The following is a 19687-nucleotide window of genomic DNA, read 5'->3' as shown; positions in this document are numbered from 1 at the left end:
TAGCAACGGGGTCGAAAAGGAGTTTACTGTCGTGGAGTTCTTTGCCCATGTTCATGAGGCATGAATACACTAAATATGGTACAGAAAAGTCTTTATAAAATGTATTTAGCAGCAGTAAACAGACTTATTATTATTAGTAGTAGTATGCCCCACACTCTGACAACATGTTTCCTTTTGCTTTTTATCTTTAATTTTTTAAATGTAAAAATTACTGTTCAGGTTTCTCTTTGTTAGTAATGTTTCTGAGATATTGTAATAATATAATATAATATGATATGATATGATATAAGTATTTTGTTTTGTTGGTAATAACATTACATTTTCATATGTTAGTGCCCCTGGATTGTTTTCAAAAGGTTGTACTGAATTCAAATATGTGCAAAATATAAGAAACTATGACCAGTTTGAACAATTTATATCAAAGTTTATTAAAATATATCATTCTTGACATTCTTGATTTACTTTTTCTAAATTTGAACATGTGAGATTATTTGCTTCACAAGAAATATGAGTAATACTGAGAGTGCAAAAAAATTTAAACTGAGAAAAGAATGTCTGCTATGTGATCAGCAGAGGAAGTCATTGCATATTTCTGAGGGACAGTAACAGTGAAGAGGACTGTAGATTCTGCAGCAGGAAGGCCAACAGCTTCTCTGCAATGCTCCTTAGGAAAAAGGCTTCACAATCTTCATTGAGATGTAGTTCTGTGGATATGGAATAAAATTCACTCAGATTACAAAATACTATGGATAAACAATATGTCTGATGGATGGAAATACTTAATGGCGGTTTCAAAAATATTCAAATCAAGAAGATATGAGCAAAATCAGTAATCCTACCGGTAGAGAGTAGAAGAGGATCCCGAGGAACAAGATAACCAGCAGAAGGATAATGGCTAAAATGAAAAGCCATTTGAATCTGCGCCAAATAATGAACTTCATGGTCTTGCAAGGGTTTGTAAACCAGAAGAATGATGTGTCAGGGCGGCTGTTGAATGGAGAAAGGCAGCTGCATTTACCTAATGTAAATAGATGTTAAGCAATTCATTGAACTACAAAATTATAGAGGTATCTTACTTGGGTGGGTCCAGTTTGGGATTCATGTTTGGCTCATCTCTGCCTTTCGCAGCAGGTCTCTCCTCCATCTCCTTCTCCTCCACTATTTCCAGTGTCAGCTCTACTTTCCCCTGTTAAATGTCGAAAAAACAGTCTTGAACACAAACCGCGAAACAAAAAGCCTTAACTAGAGACTGTGCTGTGGACATAAACATACACCAAGCACATGTTTCCCATCCTGCTCGATCGCGCATGGCCACCAGCCTCGAGCAGACTTCTGGGAGAAGAGTGAGTTGGGCAGAGGTTTTTTGGAAGAGGCTGAGTTCGCCATCCCTGGTAACATCTTTAGGCTGCACTTTTCTGGGCTCTTAGCAGGAGGGATCAGATTGAGCAGGTCCAGCTCAACTGAACCTGTAACAGACATGTACGCAGAAAAAAATAATTTGTCTTCATTGAAATAGTTCTCTCTAGTAGATCTTTATCTTTCAAGACTTTTCCTTTGTATGATCATAGTATAACAAGCAGTTAATAATTCACCTAAGTAGTCATCCAGGGAGAATTTGTCATTGTCCCATATCTGGATGATCAGTTTAGGAGGAATCCTAAATTCAGTTTTGTCCAGATTCCAGAAGTGTTCCTGTAAAACAAATGTATTTAGACCATTACCTGTCATTACACCAGCACAATAAAAAAAGTATGTGTCGTTCCTGCTCCATGATCTCACTCACTTTCCTCGAGACAACACACAGCTGTTCCGCAGGCAGGTAGTCAAACCCAAAGATGAACCTCCAGTTGAAATTTCCATCTCCATCCAGGGATCTGTAGTGGACATCAGTCTTCTGCTTGTCCTGCTCCATACCTGGCATCCATCTAGGAGATATGATAATGATGACTTCAGATTAACTATATAAAATGCACATTTAAGTAAAATATACCTAAGTACTAATAAAGGGTTATAGTAAGAGACAAGAAACAGACCCTTTAACATAGATGTCACTCATGTTTTCTCCAGTGATGCTTGTTTCGTCCAGAGTGACATCAGTTGTGTTCCAAACAATGGCTCGCAAGAAGTACCTGTTTTGAATATACTGTTATATTTCCTCCTTGAATGCACTGTGATGAAATATTATTTTGCTATGTGTCTCTTACTTCTTGGCTTTGCGTGGAGTGATATCACATGGAGCACCTGGCAAACCAAGGCTCTTGGGGAAAATGTCTACCCACATTTGAATTTGTCCCTGTGTTTGTGGAAAAAGACGACTCTTAAACAAAGCTTTCACGGCTCATATTTTAGCTCCACTGTCTGTGACTCTACTAAATAAATAAATGCAGTGTTACTGCTGTTGTTTTAACCTGGGACAGGTTGGGTTGGTGGGAGCTGTGCAGGGTTCTGGTCTCCACGTGCTCTGGTACCTGGTCCTGGTTTCTGAGGACATGCAGAGCCAGCCTTTCTCTGGCTGGGCCCAAGTGCGAGTGGATCACACTGTTTGCCTCTGCAAAGATCACAGCAGATGAACAAATTCAAGGATGAAAAGATGTTACACTGTAGAAGATACATGTTAGTGTCAGAGATATACAAACAGCTAAAATGAGAGCAAAATACAACTTAAACAAACTAATACTGAGGCAAATTCCTTGTAATGTCAAACTTGCTTGGCAATAAACCTGCTTCTAAGTCTAATAAATAATTGTTGAATATTCTACAAGGTGCTTATAAACTTATAAAAGTCAAGACAGTCATTCAGATAGTACATCTAAGTAGCAGTACTACTAAAAATATGATAATAGGACATTTTAGAATGGCAATATCGTACCAAAATCTTGCAGGTTGTATTGATTTCCCAAGAAGGACAGTGAGCTGCCATCTGCCTCTATGCGTGGAGGAGGGACGCCTCTCACCCTCGCCACATTCTCGAGGATCTGAGAAGGCTTCAGCTGGTCTCTCCACTGATTGATCCCTGAGCTGCAACGAAAGAGTAGCTTTGTAGGTTTGGCTTTGAGAAAGTACACCACATAAAAGAAGAGGCCTGCTCTGTGGGACAAATCAATTTCACTGTAGACGAGGCATTCACGGTGCATATAAATACAGAGAGTGCACACTTACACACAGTAAGTCTGTGGCAGGCCGCAGGAGGGCCTGAAACGAGACAGGAGTCTGTTCTCCAAATCGATGACTGTCTCACCCACTTTTTCATCCCTGCTGAGTAAGTCATAGTCATACACAGCAATCTTCAGGTCCTTGTCATGAGGCACGAAGCAGGACAGCTCAAACATCCTGTACAAAAAGATCGAGGACATTGTATAATATATTAGTTGCTCCTTTATGTTCATACACAAATGCCAAAATGATGAAATTAAGAAAAAGTTGAACACATCGCCGTTTTACCTCCCAAACTCTGGATTTAGGGTGTTTGGTTTGTAGTTATCTCTGTCATCCACCGTTTTCCTCCCCAGTCCAATCTTAATATACGGGTCGCACTGAAAAGAGAATGTAAAAACATCGTATCTTAACTTCAACAGCTTCAATGTGGCAGGATTGTGACTAAAATCTTTCTCAGTAAACAAGGTGCTTGTTCAGTCGTAGCTTTATACAAAACTCACCATGCCATTTGTATCTTTTGGCTGCAGGTCAATACAGCGCACCACATAAATTCTGACCAGACACTCTTGAGGTCCGCTGTCGGGAAGCTCTCTGAACTGGCGGGGTGGAGCTGGCACCCCTGGATCATCAGACAGCGGGTAAATCTTGAATGAGCCCTGAATATCACCAAAGAGGACAGAGCTATTAGTCATTTAACATCTCCAACGCAAGATAATTATATTCATACAGGAACTTAAGGCAATATTCCTACCAAGGTTAAAAAGGATTGTTGATTGAGACATTAGAAATGAGATTTCTGTATTTTTCACTTCAGAGGAAAAATAAACTGCTAAAATGAAGCTGATCAGCTGTGTAACAAATTAATTATTCTCTCATCTAAAAATATCAATTTACTGATGTTGCGCCTTCATATCCACATTAAAACATAAACTTTGACATCGACCCTAAGTGGAAAAGTGTCTTTAACTTACCATGATGCAATTCAAAACTTGTAAAGACTTGTAAATCATAAAGTATGTATTTGCAATTAGTAAAATATTTATTATAACATACCAATCTGCAGCCTAAATACATAATACTGCCCATAAACTGCAACAACAACATAGTTGTTGACATGTCCCTTCCCTGAACTAAAACCAGGACTAAATGCTGTGCTGTTTTGTAGTTGCCTAATTAACGCACTGACTTTAGGTGAAATTCTTAAAATATCCACCAGAGGGCGGACAAAGGCTAGGATAAGAAGAAGTTCAGGTATAACTGAATGCTAAATGACAGGAAAACATCCTCAAAATCTGGCTTCTTCACCTTGAACTCTCCAACCACGGAGGGATCATCTTCCTCATCTTCAGTCTTTCCTCGCTGGAGTTTGAAAGTGCTGCAGAAGTCAGTGAGTCCCTGGAACTGTGGAACCTCCTCTAGTTCAGAGTCATATACCTGAAGAACACAACGCAACCACAACTTTCATTATTAGGAGCTTTCAGCCCAACTATACATCAAGCCTTGGTTGTACCTTTGCAAAGACCACCCACATCCCCTTTGTTTTTCATTTTAAGCACTGACTGCTGAATCTTCCTAATGTCGGACTGCATATGTCAGCATCAGGGAAACATTGTTTTTATTTTGAATACATACTACTGCAAACTCAAAAGAAAAATAACTTTCTGGTCACCAACGCCGTCTGTTGTAGCTGGCAAGCTGGAGCTTGAAAAGCCAACTCAAATTCCACAATAAAATCAAAATCTGTTTTTGTGTTTTTGCAATGTGTGATGACGTGTTCTCACCTGTAACGTGTCGTATCCCTTTTTCAGGTAAGGTCCACACTTTTCCTGCTCCCCAATAGAGGAGTAGAACTTACTCCACCAGTCTACTGCTTCCTCCTCCTGCAGAAAGGAAAATAATGGTGGCCTCAGTATTTTTAGAGATGCTGTCGATTTGTAGGCTATCAATGAAAAGAGAAAAGTCTCACCTTTTCTGCATGAAGCTACAATGTGGGAAGGAAACAAAGAGTAATTATCAATAAAGAGAAGTAGATGTGAAAATAATGACTGTTTTGTGATTGATTATTTACCTCAGCTTTCACGATGGGTCTCTCGTCAATGTCTATGACAACATCTCCCTGGGCAGCAGCTATTATTGCCACTTTAAAGTCAATGGAAGCAGAATAGAATAAGCCTCAACTGTATGTAGCCAAGCGTGTATGTATCTGTGTGTCCATGCATTTGTGTTCATACCTCTAGCAGACATGCAGACTTCACTGTTGATGCGATACGGATCACAGCGGAACTGCTCGAGGCAGTCGATGGTGCACTGACCCACTACAGGTTTCCTACCAAAGGGTCGGTGGTCGATTACCTTCAGTACAATAGGAGGGGTGTACATCTCCTCTTTGGGAAGAAGCTAGGTGAGAAAACAATAGAGCAGGTCATGAAAGAATATAACGAAACTCCAGACATGAAACACTTACAGTTGTCTGAATGTTTTCTCTAGAAAGTTTGAGGGTTGTTACCACTTTGAGCAGCAGCACAGATCCTAGGAAGTTTGGGTTCTTCTTGAAGTTCCTGATTACAGCCGTTTGAACAATTTCACCACCACATTCCACTATCAAACTGGGGGAGGAAACTGTGGCCAACTGGTAGGTCTTCATGTTCCTCAAGCCCCAAGCCAAGACCTGGGATCAAATAACCGCATTAAGACACTTACAAAAACTGGTCTGTTCAGTTAAAGGGACTAACATGGTGGTAGGAAGTGAGTGAAAGGGTTATAGATGAGAAATGCAACCACAACTGTGATCGTAGGGTTAGACTGGTCTTGTCTGATCATGTAATGTGTGTGAAGGGAATTTGTAGCAGTTGGCAAAGGGATGGCGTGATGATGCACCTCAATCGCAGTGAGCTGCACTACAGGCCTGATTCCCTGGGGAACCATGTAGAGCTTCTCCCCCCGTCGAGGAGGCACCAGAGGCAGGTCTCCTTCAGTCGTCTGAAAGGCAAAACACAGCATCCGCTCCTAAGTGCACTTTCATAATGTTAAGTCACGGTATGTTTACTTTCTTTAGTGCCTTCTTTACCTTGTCGTTCAGTATGAGCTCTGCAGCCAGCAGCACCTCTCCAGCACTGCGACCTTTTTTGGTGACTGGGAACCACAGCAGCTTCGGGCTGACTGCCACACTGGGGTTCAGTTTCACTATTGGGGGGCACGTGCAGCGACCCATGGCCTCGTCTTTTCCCTAGTGAATAAAGTACAGCAGCGCTAGGATTGGATTCTGTATGTTTATGTGATTTAATCAGAAATTTGCCAGTATGAATGTACAATGTACCACTTGATCGCTGTCGTACAGCTCCAGCACCACATCAGGAGGGTTGCGGGCAATAGTTTGTGGGTCTCCGTAGATTTCAATGTCCTCAAAGATGAGAGTCTGATCCCATGTGGGGTTCAGGGTGGCCCTTATGACTTCTGTGGTCTTGCTGACATGTAGGAATGACACATGGGCGTAGGGATCTGGAGAGGACCAGGGTATTATTTTGATAAAAATGTGAGGCAGGACGTGTTAACCATGATGTTTCATGTCATTTTTACATTGTGTGTTCTGAGTAGATTTCATTTATCCCTCTTGGTTTAGGCTTGTTCTTTGTGTGATTATTCTGAAGCTCTCCGCTTTATTTTTACCTGAGAAGCTGTCTTTGTCCATGGCACATAGATTCTTCGCCTGATAAACGTACACTCTCAGATGGTAAATGTAAGACCCTGGAGGGAGATAACAGTTATCAGCATGTTAAACTGTATCATAATTTCACAGGACACACTGCTGATAAGGCACGGGCACATATATATCCAGATCTGATGACTCAGTGTTATCTCGCATTAGGACCAGTCAGGAAGTTTATAGAAACATGAAGCCTTTAATCAGCATGAATTACCAGTAACGTTATCTGACCCAGCTACTTACGGCTGAAGTGGCAAGAAACAGTGGGTGTGTTGGCACCAAATACTTTGGCTGCTTCCGTTTTACTGGCCTTTTCGTCAACATCAACCCCCTGTTAACAAAAACGCAGGATCCAGTCCTTAAAAGAGCACTTAAAGCAAACATTTGAGCAAAATTGAAGAAAATTAGAAGAAAAGAATGCAAAACTAAAATAAACTTCCTGAGTTATTTGCCAACATCTGACAGGAACAGGCACATGCAGGGGAATAATGAGAGGATATGACTCAGATGGCATAAAATAAGTCTTGTTGCCATGACAACTGCCTTGTTGGGAGACATTTAAGAATACAACACACATTTAGCAATACTTCTCAGGGGACTTGTCATGTCCAGCTTTATTTATATACTGTGCATCATACTTAAGCAGACTTAAGTAATACTCACTAATGCCCCTTCCAGTCTGAAGATGGCAGAGGCCCCCATACAGTCTGATGGGACCATCTTCCTCCTCCAGCGGCGGCGGCGGAACGTATCAGAGGAGCGCTCCTTCCTGTGAAACTTCCAGCCAATCAGGGAAGAGTATTCCCAGCCTTCTCCTGGTTCTCGCCTCTGTGGAAGCGACAAGGATAAGAAAAGAATGAGAAACTGCACTTGTATCATCTCTCAAATCTACTCTTTTTCCCAACTTTCTCACCTCAGTAACTGCCTTTTTATCAGATGTCTTCCTCCGTGGTCTTATGAGTCTCTTCCTGCGGTGGACATGGTACATTTTCTCTGCTGCAACCCAGGATTTGGGCTTATCGTCAGGAGGAATGGTAACTCCGTATTCCCAACCTAGTGCCATAAGACACACACAGGCATGCGCACAGACCTTGTTAGACTTGCAGTGCTTAAACACGAAAACACAGCAAAGAGATGATCCGGTCACAGTTTCAGCGTTCATGTTACCTCTCTCATCTACAGCTCTGTTGCTGTCAAAGCTCCACTCGTCCTCCCAGGTCCATCCAGGTGGACACTCTAATTCTCCCGGGCTTTGTGCCTTTTCGCCATTCTACACAACACAGACACTCTGTCACTCCTGATGTATTGCTGCATATTTGAAGTATTTAGGGGTTCAAAAATTCAAATCTAAATTTTTTTGGTTCCATGTTAATAAACACAACAGTATTGGTTATTGTTGAATTGTTAGAATGGAGAAGAATGGAAATTTAAGCTCATTGTGCTGGTTACTTGGGGCCTGATGAAGTCTAATCATTTTTGCTCTCTATCAACTCCTGACTGAAGTATCTGGATCTATAGTTGCTAAATGTTCCACTACATTCACCAGCTAACTTGGCACTGTTTGACATTTGTTGTTGGGTGGGTCACATGCAGTGGATTGATCAGAGACTTTTATCTGAACATACTGTAGCTGCCTTCTGTGTCTGGAATAAAAGTGAATCAAAACAGCAAAGTTGAAAGACACACAATGTTGTGCTAGCTGTGACACCAACGTCACCAGGTGTAACACCAACTGTGCTAAATGATGTCAAAATCAAAACCACACAGGAAACTAAACGTCAACCAAAAAGAAATGGGTCACATGCATAAAAGGCCATATATGTATTTCATAAATGTAACCCACCTGTCTTACCTGCATTACAGCACACAGCAAAATGATAACACTAGAAACTAACATGAATACTGTGTGTACATGTAATATGTGTGTCTCTGGGAGGGATAAGTCATACCACATCCGTGTAGGGCACTGCAGCGGGCTTCCACTCTCCACCAGGGAAGCGTGTTTCATTCTGAAAAACTTCATCTGTAAACTCTGTGTGGCCCGCATCCGCCTCTGTCAACAGGCTGTAGAACACATCACCACAGCACACAGGTTGATAAGAGGCGCCGTGACTCAGACATTCGCTATGTAGGACCATGATAAACGGAGCGGAACAGCTCAGGAAAACGGGCTTCAGAAGGCTCAAATTATTTACATGACCCTTGGTGGGAGAATGTAAGCACTTCTGAAGTAGGAGGTATTAAGGGAAGGAGGTAGGCCTCCTTAAGCCAAAACATTGGCTGATGCCGAAATTCCTTTTCATTTCCTGTGATTGTGTTCATAACATGATTCTGCGCTGTAGGTGGTACAAGCACTGATTTGTGATCGTGACCAATTAGCAGAGTCAAGTGTGAGCAAGATTCTGGAGAATGTTCAACTGTGCAATGATAACAGGATGTTTGTACTGTGCAAGTCATAAATCATGAAGGACTGTGTGAGTGTGCGTGAGTGTGTGGGGGACAAAGTGAATTAGTTAAACTTACCATCGCTCAGGGTCAACAAACCAGTCTTCATCCCATTCCCATTCACGCGGTGGAAGAAAGCGCTCTTGTTTGAGTTTCACCTTTCCAGTCACATCTGAGAACTTATGGCGACCGACCAGTCCGGTAGTTCCCCACTTCCCAAACACCTGGGCCTGGTTCTCATACTGCAGAAAGAAAAACCGTTGAAATCAAATAAATGTATGTGTGTTATTCTTTTTTTATAAAAAGGTGTTGATGTGTGTAGGCACTGTACCATTTCAGCATACACACTGAAGTTTCCCTCTGAGAAGCTGTTGAACTTCTGCTCGTCTGCAGAGAGCCCGAGCCACATGTTGACCCGCAGCTGCACAGGGATCTTCACGCCTTTGTTTTTGTCCATGGGGTACTGACAAACAAAGATTATGAGAGTCGGGACTCTTTCTAAAATGTAGCAATGAAATATGATTAATGAGCTACTGTATGATCACTAGTTTTTTTACCTGCATGAAGATAGTCTGAGTCCGTCCACAGTGTTTACCACATGACTGCACGCTGAATTTGGAGTACAAGATCTGGTTTGCTGGGATTCGGGCAAAAGCCACCCGCTTCTCTCCTCTTAACATCCAGATGATCACATCTGGCATGCTGTTCTGAGGCTGATGGAGACACACACACACATTTCAGTCTATATTTCTGCTAGAGGTGGCAGCCTGGCCCCCTTATAGTAAAGAGCAGAGTTGCATGCAACCATGGAATAGATTTCCTCACTTCTTCTGCCAGCTGCTTGATTCTGTCTAGCCAATCTTCAATGTCACCAATGGTAGCCTTCACATCTGTGGCCTCCTCTTTCATGCGACTGGCCATCTCGGTGATACTTTTCACAGCAGCATCACGCAGGTTTTTCAACTGGAGATCCAGTGCAGTCACATTGGGCTGGCCCTCCAGCATCGGAAGCTGGAAACTACAACAAAAAAATAACAGGACTCAACACAGAAAACCCAACTGCAAATGTTTGACCTAAATTAGATAATAGCATTTCTTCATACAACACATAGATCCATCGTAGGATCTGTCTGGTCATGTCTTACTTGTTAAGGTCCTCAATCATGTGATTGATGAGTTTGAGCCAAATCTCTGCCAGACGTGCTTCAGAGACCTTGGCTAAGACGGCTGTTTTTAAAGAGGTGAGGTGAGACTCCTGAAATAAATCAAAAAGACAGATACAATGGCATTACTGAGCAGCACAACCTGTGTAGACATGCAAAATGTTGAGCATACACTGTGCCAATGTGCCTCTGTGACTCATTCTCACCAGCCTCTCTGCGATGAAGAGGAGAACATTGGCAGAGACCAGACGGTGGCTAATATCCTCCCAGTATGAGGTGAGAATCACTACAGGCTTTGTGTCAGCCCAGGGCAGGTAATAGTAGTGATTACCTGTGAGATACAGAATAAACATACCCAGTCATTTTAAATACAAGTTGTGGAGTGAGTTCACAACCCCGTAAACACAGAATTACAGCGTAGTAAACACTTAAACTAAAGAACTGTTCAATGTAATGATATATTCCACTGATAATTGTTACTCATTTGATATAACTTTCAATAAAATGCATTTGATTGGGTTAAAATATCATGTAATGCATGGAGCTCCTTCATGCGCAATTCTTAAATTCATACAGCTAGATGGTTTGATTGATCGTGTCATGAAAATGTTTCAGCCTAAAAACAGGGTCATGGGCCCCAAAAAACAACCGAGATTATGAAATGACTTTTTTGCATACCATCAAACACAGCAAAGCTGTACTGGGTGGTGGATGACAGGGGCTTGCAGGTGGAGTCCAGTTTGTTACCATAGTTACCGATGCTGACCTCGAACTGGATTGGCTCGCCCGGCTCTTGGAGCATGCACGCACTGTGGAACACAGCGCACAAACAGTACTTCCTCCTCCGCTGGTATTTCTGCGCTCAATTCAAAAGGATAATGTTAAAGGTTAGGGTGGTATGATTTCTGACAGTTAGTTATAATTTGTTGCCCCTGGGAGGATTTCTCTTTCACAGCACTGTTCATCACAGTAAAACAACATTACCCTTTACACACATCATCACACAACATTAACAGACAAAATAAACTAAGTACAACACAACAGCACACAACAATGGCAGGAAAAACAATACGAGAACAAAGTCCCTAAGCGAGCCACCCTGTTTAGGGCTGCTAATGCCATGCTTTTGACAAAGTGAGCCCTTCTACACCTCAAGGTTGTGTAGCTGCGCAACGAGGGCAGTACAGCAAAGAAGTGATTGAGAGTGTGTGTGTTGTGTCTTGCCTTACAATTGTTATGTTGGTGATGCATGTGAATTTGACCCAATTAAACTTTCTCAGTTAAAAGCACCCTGTCTCTATTTGTTTCTCTGCTTCTTAAACTCTTAACACCCACATTGCCAAAGAAAAAGGTAATTAATAAACAGCTTACAGATTAAAGACCCTGCACAGCAGTAATTACAGTTTGACAAGTTTACAGTATGCAGTGTATACCTGTGCCACCAGGATGTCGTCACTGGAGATGTCATCCACATTCTTATCAACCTTTCCATCCAGCAGAGTGGACAGTTCAACAAGGACCCTCCCTCTGTAGGCGACCCCTTCACCCTGCAATGAATCAAAACACCTCATTGCCATGTGATAGGGTGATATACCACACGTGTCCACACTTACAGAACCCTCTTCACCGAACTTACCTTTCCCAGGTTGAGTTCATCATATGGGTCAGGCAGACCAGTGAATTCTCGTGGGCTACCGTACAGATTGACGTAGCAAGGCCCAAAAGCTGGGAGAAAACCAACCTCTGATGCTGCAGTGTTTGCTGTAATACACACACACTCTGTTTCAAACCCCATCTGGAGAGCTTCAAGACTTATAAAGCAACGAGGTGTATGAGAATAGATACACAAATGTTCAGCAGTCCCACTGTAAGCTACATAGCAGCATTTATCTTTAATTAACGTAAAACATGCAGATGACTATTTCTTACGTACATTCAGACACTGTGGTGCAATGGTCAGCACACGAGTCTGTTTCCAGTGGAGAAAAAAACATAAAATGTTATTTAACAATATCAAAATTTAAAACACTGACACATAACAATCATTACAAAAATACAAAATAAAGCGGTTATCACCTTCGATCTCTCCACCAGAGGAAGACATCGTGCTCAGATTTAAAAACGTTGTTCCTATGGCGTCATCCTTGGTTACACGATCCCTGAAAGGAGTAAACTTGCACATCAAATATTGGTTGTGATATTATTGTCACATGTACATTTGTGTATGGATGAAATTTAGCTCTTACCAGTCATATATAGTCAACTTGATGCGTTCACACATGGATGGGAACTACAGAGGCAGACAGGCGCATTTGTTAATTTGCGCTAATGGTTTTTAATGGTGAACAGTAAAATACATATTGATATGCATCGTTCATACCTTCACTTGGAGACTGATGACTTGATTCCACTCTGGATTCGCATTCTTCTCTATGGTTTTAGTGCACAGCTAAAACAAAGATAATGCCATAGCATATAAATGATCTTCACAGAATAGAAATGTATTGCCATTTACTTAAACATGAAATACCTTCTTGCCAGCAAAGCTGACTTCCAAATATGGATCAACCAGGTTTTTCCTGTCTCCATCCCCTCCAAAGACCTGCTTCACTGTCTGAACAAAGGCATCATCCACTGCAAAGTAAAGTAAGGCTCTAAATAGAAGGTTTTCAAGGGCGTCTGACCACACTGAATTGGAGTGGCTACAGGAATTTATGGGTCACTTACTCTGTGGCATATCCTCGGCACGGTAGACTTTGAGTCTGAGTGTGGCCCATCGCATTGTGACACCAGCTGGCAACAAAAGATTGCTTTCTATGTCGTCCTGCTCATCACCGATTTCTCTCTTCTCAGTCTGGATCCACGAGAGGTTAGGACAGGAGAGTTTGTCATGGTCCGTTTTCGATACTGATCTGTAACCGTGACTAGTAGAAAGGAATTTGATGGCAAGTAAGAAGGTACACTCACCGGCGGCTCATCTCCAGTGCCCACAACAATTATGCTGACTTTGAGGTAACCTCTGGCCCCTGAGCTGGAGTCGTCAGGATCACTGAGGAGCAGCCATTTCCTCATAATGGCATGACCTGGCCAAAGTGTAACATTCAACACATTAAAATACCTACATACGTATACATAACATATGCAAACAAACCCTCATTTTCACAGAGAATGCATTTTACATGAAACTACTGACCTGGTTCATCATAGATGTAGCCGACATCCAGCTGGACAAACAAGAAAAGTCTATATTTTTTTAACTTTATCAATGTGCTGGTGATAAAAGTCATAAAATTCTGCTATGCCAAGTCCCTACTAGGGTGCTGAAATAGCACAGGTCACAATTCTGACCCAAATAAAGCAGAGATAAGTACTTAAAAGCACTTAAATTGGCATACCTTGAACTCTCCCATTAGACTGTCAGATCTGAGGGAGAAGGAGTCATAAACCTATAAAGAAAAACACAGCATCACAGCTTCAGCAGATGTAGAGATTCCCTGATGTTAAAAGCACATAATGGACGGTCCTTTTAATTTTGCAACCAACTGCATTGAAAGGAGAGATCTACGCACCCGAAGGTCGATGCTCTCGTCAAACAGTTCTGAGGGGAGTAAGTTGACGTTGTAGAAAAACATCTGCGGGACAGGAAGTCATAAATGAATGAATAATTTTCTTGTCACTTAATGCACCACACATTTTCATGTCACACACACTGTGCGTTAACATTGTGAAAAGTAGGACTTACAATGTATTAAGCTGAGATTCTTATGCTTTGGCAAAACTGAGGCAAGAAAAAATGCATATGAGAAGAATTAGATATGAGAGAAAGCCCAGGACTTTGCATTCAAGCTCCACTGCTATACGACTGCTGCAGATAAAGAGAGAAATACTCCAGAAGGTTATTGAGGCGCAGATTAAGTGGCAAAGACAGAAGACAAGAGGGTGTTAAACACAGTTGAGCAAGATAAGAGGCAAAAGTAAATGATCAAGTAGATGAATTTCTATGAGGTCATTTTTGTGCTGATGGGCACATTACCTCATCAAAGAACGGGTTATTTCCTCTTCTGATTCTGGTCCTGTGGGTCTGTCCACATACGTTCACCTTAACCACTGGCTTGATGTTGTTGCCAGGCAGCTGTCTGCCCTCAATAACCCGAACACGAATCTGGACATTTTAAGCAACAGAGAGGCAGCTGAACAAGCAGCGAGACAATTTATCTGGATTCTTTTTTAAAAAAGGGTGTCATCTATTCATTTGGGCTGACGACTTATTGAGCCTACTCAAATACACTTCTGGGCCTTTCATGTGTGGAAAAGGAGAAGAGAATCACGTGTGTGAAATTGTTTGCTGTGATGCAATCATTCACTCATTCACTGCTCCCTATTCACTTTCTAGGGAGTTCATTGTAGAGGATTATATAGTGGGATCATCCACAAAATGAATACATACAGGATGCATTGTGGGATACTTTGAGTCCACTATGTGGGGTATAATAATTCTCACTATACATTCAGACAGCACTACCAAATGGGGACTCACTATATAGTGATACTATATAGAGTAGTGGATTTCCCTAATAATAAGATAAGGAATATCTTATCTTATCTTTTGGACATAACCATGTTTTTAGTTCTCTAACTTGACAGATAAATGTTTTTACTCACTCTCTGGGCTGGCCCATGTATGTATGTGTGTATTGCACTGGTGAAGCCTGCTGTAATTCATGTGAATAACAATAAAAAAAACCCCTTCTACATTGGCATTTATGATTATCCAGGAACAGAGTAATCAAAACTCGGACAATACCTGGAAGTCCTGAGGCTTATTGGCCAGGGCTCTGTGCCTCTTACGGCTGAGACGGATCGGCTTGTGGCGCGGTTTCCCAGGCTGGTTTGGTGAAGTGGGAGGACCGCCCTGACCTCCTCCCTCCACATCTGCCTCCCCCTCATCACCCTCATCGCTGCCTCCTGTGATGCAAAATCGCAATAATCGCAACTTTGAATCGATGCACCAATTTCACTTTGTATAATGGCAGACTCGTCTTTTTAAATGTGGTTAAAACCTTGATGACTGTAATTTCTTTGGGAGGGAATAAAAAACAAACATCAGACACTAATCTGTGTTTTCATTTCTTGGGTTAACCCTCTACTTACCACCGTCCCCATGAGCCACGTCTCCATCAGGTTGATCATTTAGGTTTGGAGTAGCGCTGGCAGGTGGTTCATACCCAATGAGCAAATTAATGGTTGCCTGAAAAAAAGTAAAAGCTTTCTAAAACGGATCTATGAGCTCTACTGTGTATGTCTAAAACCAAATGCTGTATGTGTGCTGTAGGATCGAGTTATTAATTAAATGTATTCACCCCAACAGACTGTTGTTTCTCATTGATCAAGGGCACATTCTTGGATGGAAGGGACTTCAGTTGTCCACTCGCCAAGTCTCTCAGAGAGATTTTTGCAGAGCCAATGAACCTGAAAAACAAAACATCAGCAGCTGGCGGGAGACGACTGTTTACTTGAAAAGGTTGAATGCTTTGGTATCACAAACTGTGGCAAACTTATGTTGTGTGGTAGTAAATGGTTTTCACTTCCCATTTTCACTTCTTCACATATAATGACAAACTGAGCAACACCCCCTACTTTCTTGGTTTTTTTCCATCAGAAAGAAGTCATAAAGCAGCAATGATTCATGATCACAGCGATTGCAACACATTGGGCATTTTCTAAAATAATCCCAAACCATCAGAATTTAAATTCATTGATTCATTATGGTTACAGATGGATGCCATGAGGCAAATATATCCTCTTGACTAATTAACCCTTTCATGCATGAATTATGATAACCTCAGTCAGTGTTTTTATTCATCTTTCGGCATGAAAAACAAGAACTTTTTGAACTTTATTTTTTTCAACCCATATTTCATAAAGATATATCCAGTAGTATAGCTAGTGATGCATGATGTACAATTCAGTGGACATGTGATTAATCATAATTTCCTCCCAATATAAAATCAATACTTGGAAAAATTAGCAATTGCATGACTCCTTAGATGTTACTTGATGTCACCATATTTTTCTTACCTGCAAGGGTTTCTTTTTATAGAAGGTTTGAACAGAAAAAGATGAGCAACTTGGTGTTTCTGGCTGTCTGTCAACCACTTGGTTTCACTTTTTTTTTTCCACTTGCAATGGCTTGGTACTGGGTAGCAGTGTATGAGATGATGCAACAGCATCCACTGTAGTGGCTGATGTGCAACTATGCCATCAAAACTCATGTATAAGAAAACAGCTTTAGAATAGCTGTACTCTGTAGGTACTTCTAGGCATGAAAGGGTTAATATTAATTAATACTGTATCTAAAAATGTTTTCCTGTGATAAACGTCTCCTTCGCCTGGCTATTTTTGGCAAAAGAGCCATTTGGGAGCAGCAGTACCATCTTCAAGAGAGCAAATGGGCCACTTTGTTGTGTGACAAGGACCAGCTGGTTACACGGGCCAGTCTCTAAGCTGAGCAGAAAGAAGGAAAGAATTAAGATCTGCCACAGGCATGTGCTGGGCTCTCTCTGCCTAGTTAAAGGGGAGGACAAATACAGAGCCAAGGAGGCGAATGAAAAGGCAGTGTTAAGTAAACATGGGAACAGGCAAAGTCATATTTATGATTATGCTCTGGCTCTGTTTTTCTTCTCTCTTGTTCTCAACAGCTGAGCTATTATTTATCGTTACACAGAGCTTTAAAAACTTGGGCTGTTCTTGGAAAGGAGGCTGAGCTGTGGAGGACAAGACAGAGAGGAAGTCTGGTATGACAATGTCTGTTCCACTGCAGACATCTCACATATTTGTATAGATAACTCTCTAAAAACGTTACTGACTTCTTAACCACAGTGACAGCACCAGATGCTTTCCTGGTATACTGATGAATTTTCCACTACTTACTTATCACTGCTAAACAAAGTTAATTAAGGAGTAAAAAACATCTTTGCCAAGTACACAAAACACACATGATGCCAGCTGAGTGGCTTGAGGTGGCTTATTTTGATAGTACACAGATTAGATATCCCTAGGTCACATTCCTCCTGTAGATTTTCCCAGATTATAGATGCAAGTGGGAGTTTGGTTGTCTGTACGTACAATCAAACATATTTCCCTTCACAGTCTGCTTCATACTGTGTCTAAAGTTCATTCTGGCACCATAGTCATAACAGATGTGCCAATGACAAGCCAGCGCAAGCTCTCTTGTTCACCCTCAGTGATCATGGAAAAAATATCCAAGCGCTTTCGTGGCTGAGGCAGACACCCCCCTCCACCCTCATCCAACACTAAGGCTTGCCTCAGAATGCTCCACACAGTGGAGTGACTCAGTGGAAATGTTATTACTTAGTCTGCCATCTTGCATGCATGTGCCTGACAGACAGAAAATAAGAAATAAAAAAATAGCAGTAATAAATAACATGTATAGCAGTCTGAGTCTTTGTAGGGAAGGTTAAAAAGAAACTTTTTTCCTTTTAAGGCAGCATTGCTCAGGGTGCCGGAGTGCTATTGTGTGAGAGAGGAAAGCACCTTCTTTACTGGCAGTACAAGTCTTAACATGGCTGCAGTGGGTCTTGTGGTTAAACAACTCAGAGAAGTGAAAACATGGCACTCTGCTCCTTAAGAAAAAGGTAGCTGTGGTACGAATGCTATAAAACAAGCACTTTAACAGATTACAATCACTTAGTCTAGCCTCTGAAAAGGTAAACCTTCGAGGGGCGCTGAGGATTTCCCTTTCAGTCATTACCTGCACTAGCCTAACATTGGTGTTTATGTGATCACCGCCAGTCGAGGGGAAGATGCTTTTAATTCAGAGACCCTCCTCCGCAAAGGCACGAGTGTGTTTAAACGACCAGTAATCTGTCATGCAGGGAGGAAGGCTGAGGGTTGTGTATTAAACCGCTCCTTGCGTTTTAAAATAATATATTTAGTAGTAACGCTATACAATGACACGTTCAGACGTCACTGTGTCTGTCTGATGCTTTCCATGCACATACTTGTCTTTGCCGATTGTTTCGTAGTCTTTAACGACCACGTCGATGAATGAAGATGTATCCAGGGAGGAGCCTTTCAGATCAAATTCAAGAACCTGTAATTACAAGGAGTCCATTACAATCAATTACAACAGCAAACAGTAGTGTAGCAGCTGAGTGATCTTTTCCCAGTAAACAAATCCACATACTGTAACTATCTACATGTTACAGTTTACTTTACTTCCCCTTCGAGAACAGTTGCAGGGAAGAAGGTACAGCAGGGCTTGATTTTAATTGAAGGGGATGTATGTTTTCAGTTATGGAAATGACAACAAATGCTACTTTTTATTAAAAAAAAACTTGTGTGTTATAATTTATGATGGCAACTCTTCCAATAACACAATTAAAATATTAAATATTAATGTTTTGCTCAGTCTGCAGTGCAGAAAAATAGCACATAAAATACCATTTTCACATCGGACTATTTGATTAGACAACTTAAGCACAGGTGTTATGTGCAAATAAAGGGGAATCTATGTCTTGTGTGAATAAGGCCTATGGTTGTGTTGCTGCTAAGACAGTTTAGGCGCTTTTCCATTAAACAGAGTGATCTTTTCCCAGTAAACAAATCCACATACTGTAACTATCTACATGTTACAGTTTACTTTACTTCCCCACTTACTTCATTCCAAACAGGATTTAATTCATTGTCAACTGCTTTGGTTTTCTTCTTTTCACCTGCAAGAACAAAGAAGATGAAAAAGAGAGATTTATTAGAAACTGGACACACATATTCTACATGAACAAGATTCTTCCAACAAAAAATTAAATGACAAAATCAACATTTTACAAACTCCTGGAAACAGAGGAACACTTGAAGCACCAAAGCATCTAATTTGTAGGAATTAAAGAACAAACAAAGTTTCCAGTGATCTGGAGACAAACAGCTGTTTTGACCTTATAAGGATGTACTCTGTGTTTTGTTTATGGATCAGTGCCAAAATATTCACATCAAGCTCCAGGAATAGATGCATACTGTAAACTACCGCTACATGTATTTGTATAAGTGAACAGAGCATGCAGAAGTTCACTTAGAAAAAAGAAAGTCAAAGAAACAATAAAATGTATCTCTCACCTCTAAAGACAACCGCAGCTATTGGATCTGGATTTCCCAGCTTCTTTTTGGGGATCCCACAAGCGGACTCAACAATGACCCGCAGCAT

The 19687-nt window shown here is 41.3% G+C and overlaps 1 protein-coding gene across 1 annotated transcript; it reads right to left on the bottom strand.

Moving 5' to 3' along the window:
• Positions 1 to 421: 421 nt before the first annotated feature.
• Positions 422 to 19687, bottom strand: myofl (myoferlin like). The gene is made up of 54 exons (XM_070841187.1): positions 19600 to 19687; positions 19147 to 19202; positions 18489 to 18580; positions 15828 to 15936; positions 15619 to 15715; positions 15272 to 15432; positions 14501 to 14629; positions 14037 to 14099; positions 13863 to 13913; positions 13661 to 13691; positions 13435 to 13550; positions 13195 to 13321; positions 12998 to 13101; positions 12848 to 12916; positions 12714 to 12757; positions 12544 to 12626; positions 12401 to 12436; positions 12104 to 12228; positions 11901 to 12014; positions 11146 to 11323; positions 10674 to 10798; positions 10450 to 10559; positions 10130 to 10322; positions 9862 to 10017; positions 9636 to 9767; positions 9383 to 9546; positions 8809 to 8923; positions 8027 to 8129; positions 7773 to 7912; positions 7523 to 7687; positions 7103 to 7190; positions 6823 to 6900; positions 6473 to 6654; positions 6224 to 6382; positions 6034 to 6135; positions 5663 to 5824; positions 5388 to 5553; positions 5225 to 5295; positions 5123 to 5137; positions 4938 to 5036; positions 4462 to 4590; positions 3657 to 3812; positions 3442 to 3533; positions 3160 to 3330; positions 2870 to 3018; positions 2409 to 2548; positions 2205 to 2293; positions 2034 to 2129; positions 1784 to 1925; positions 1593 to 1692; positions 1273 to 1466; positions 1077 to 1186; positions 840 to 987; positions 422 to 704 (listed from the first exon to the last, which is right to left on the bottom strand). The coding sequence occupies exons 1-54, from the start codon at positions 19685 to 19687 to the stop codon at positions 666 to 668; spliced, it is 6153 nt and encodes a 2050-aa protein (XP_070697288.1). The 3' UTR covers positions 422 to 665.

The sequence above is a fragment of the Pempheris klunzingeri genome, chromosome 12, assembly GCF_042242105.1.
Source record: "Pempheris klunzingeri isolate RE-2024b chromosome 12, fPemKlu1.hap1, whole genome shotgun sequence".
Taxonomy (NCBI): Eukaryota; Metazoa; Chordata; class Actinopteri; order Acropomatiformes; family Pempheridae; genus Pempheris; species Pempheris klunzingeri.
The sequence above is the reverse complement of the archived record's forward strand: the minus strand, read 5'-3'. Positions and strand labels throughout refer to the sequence as shown.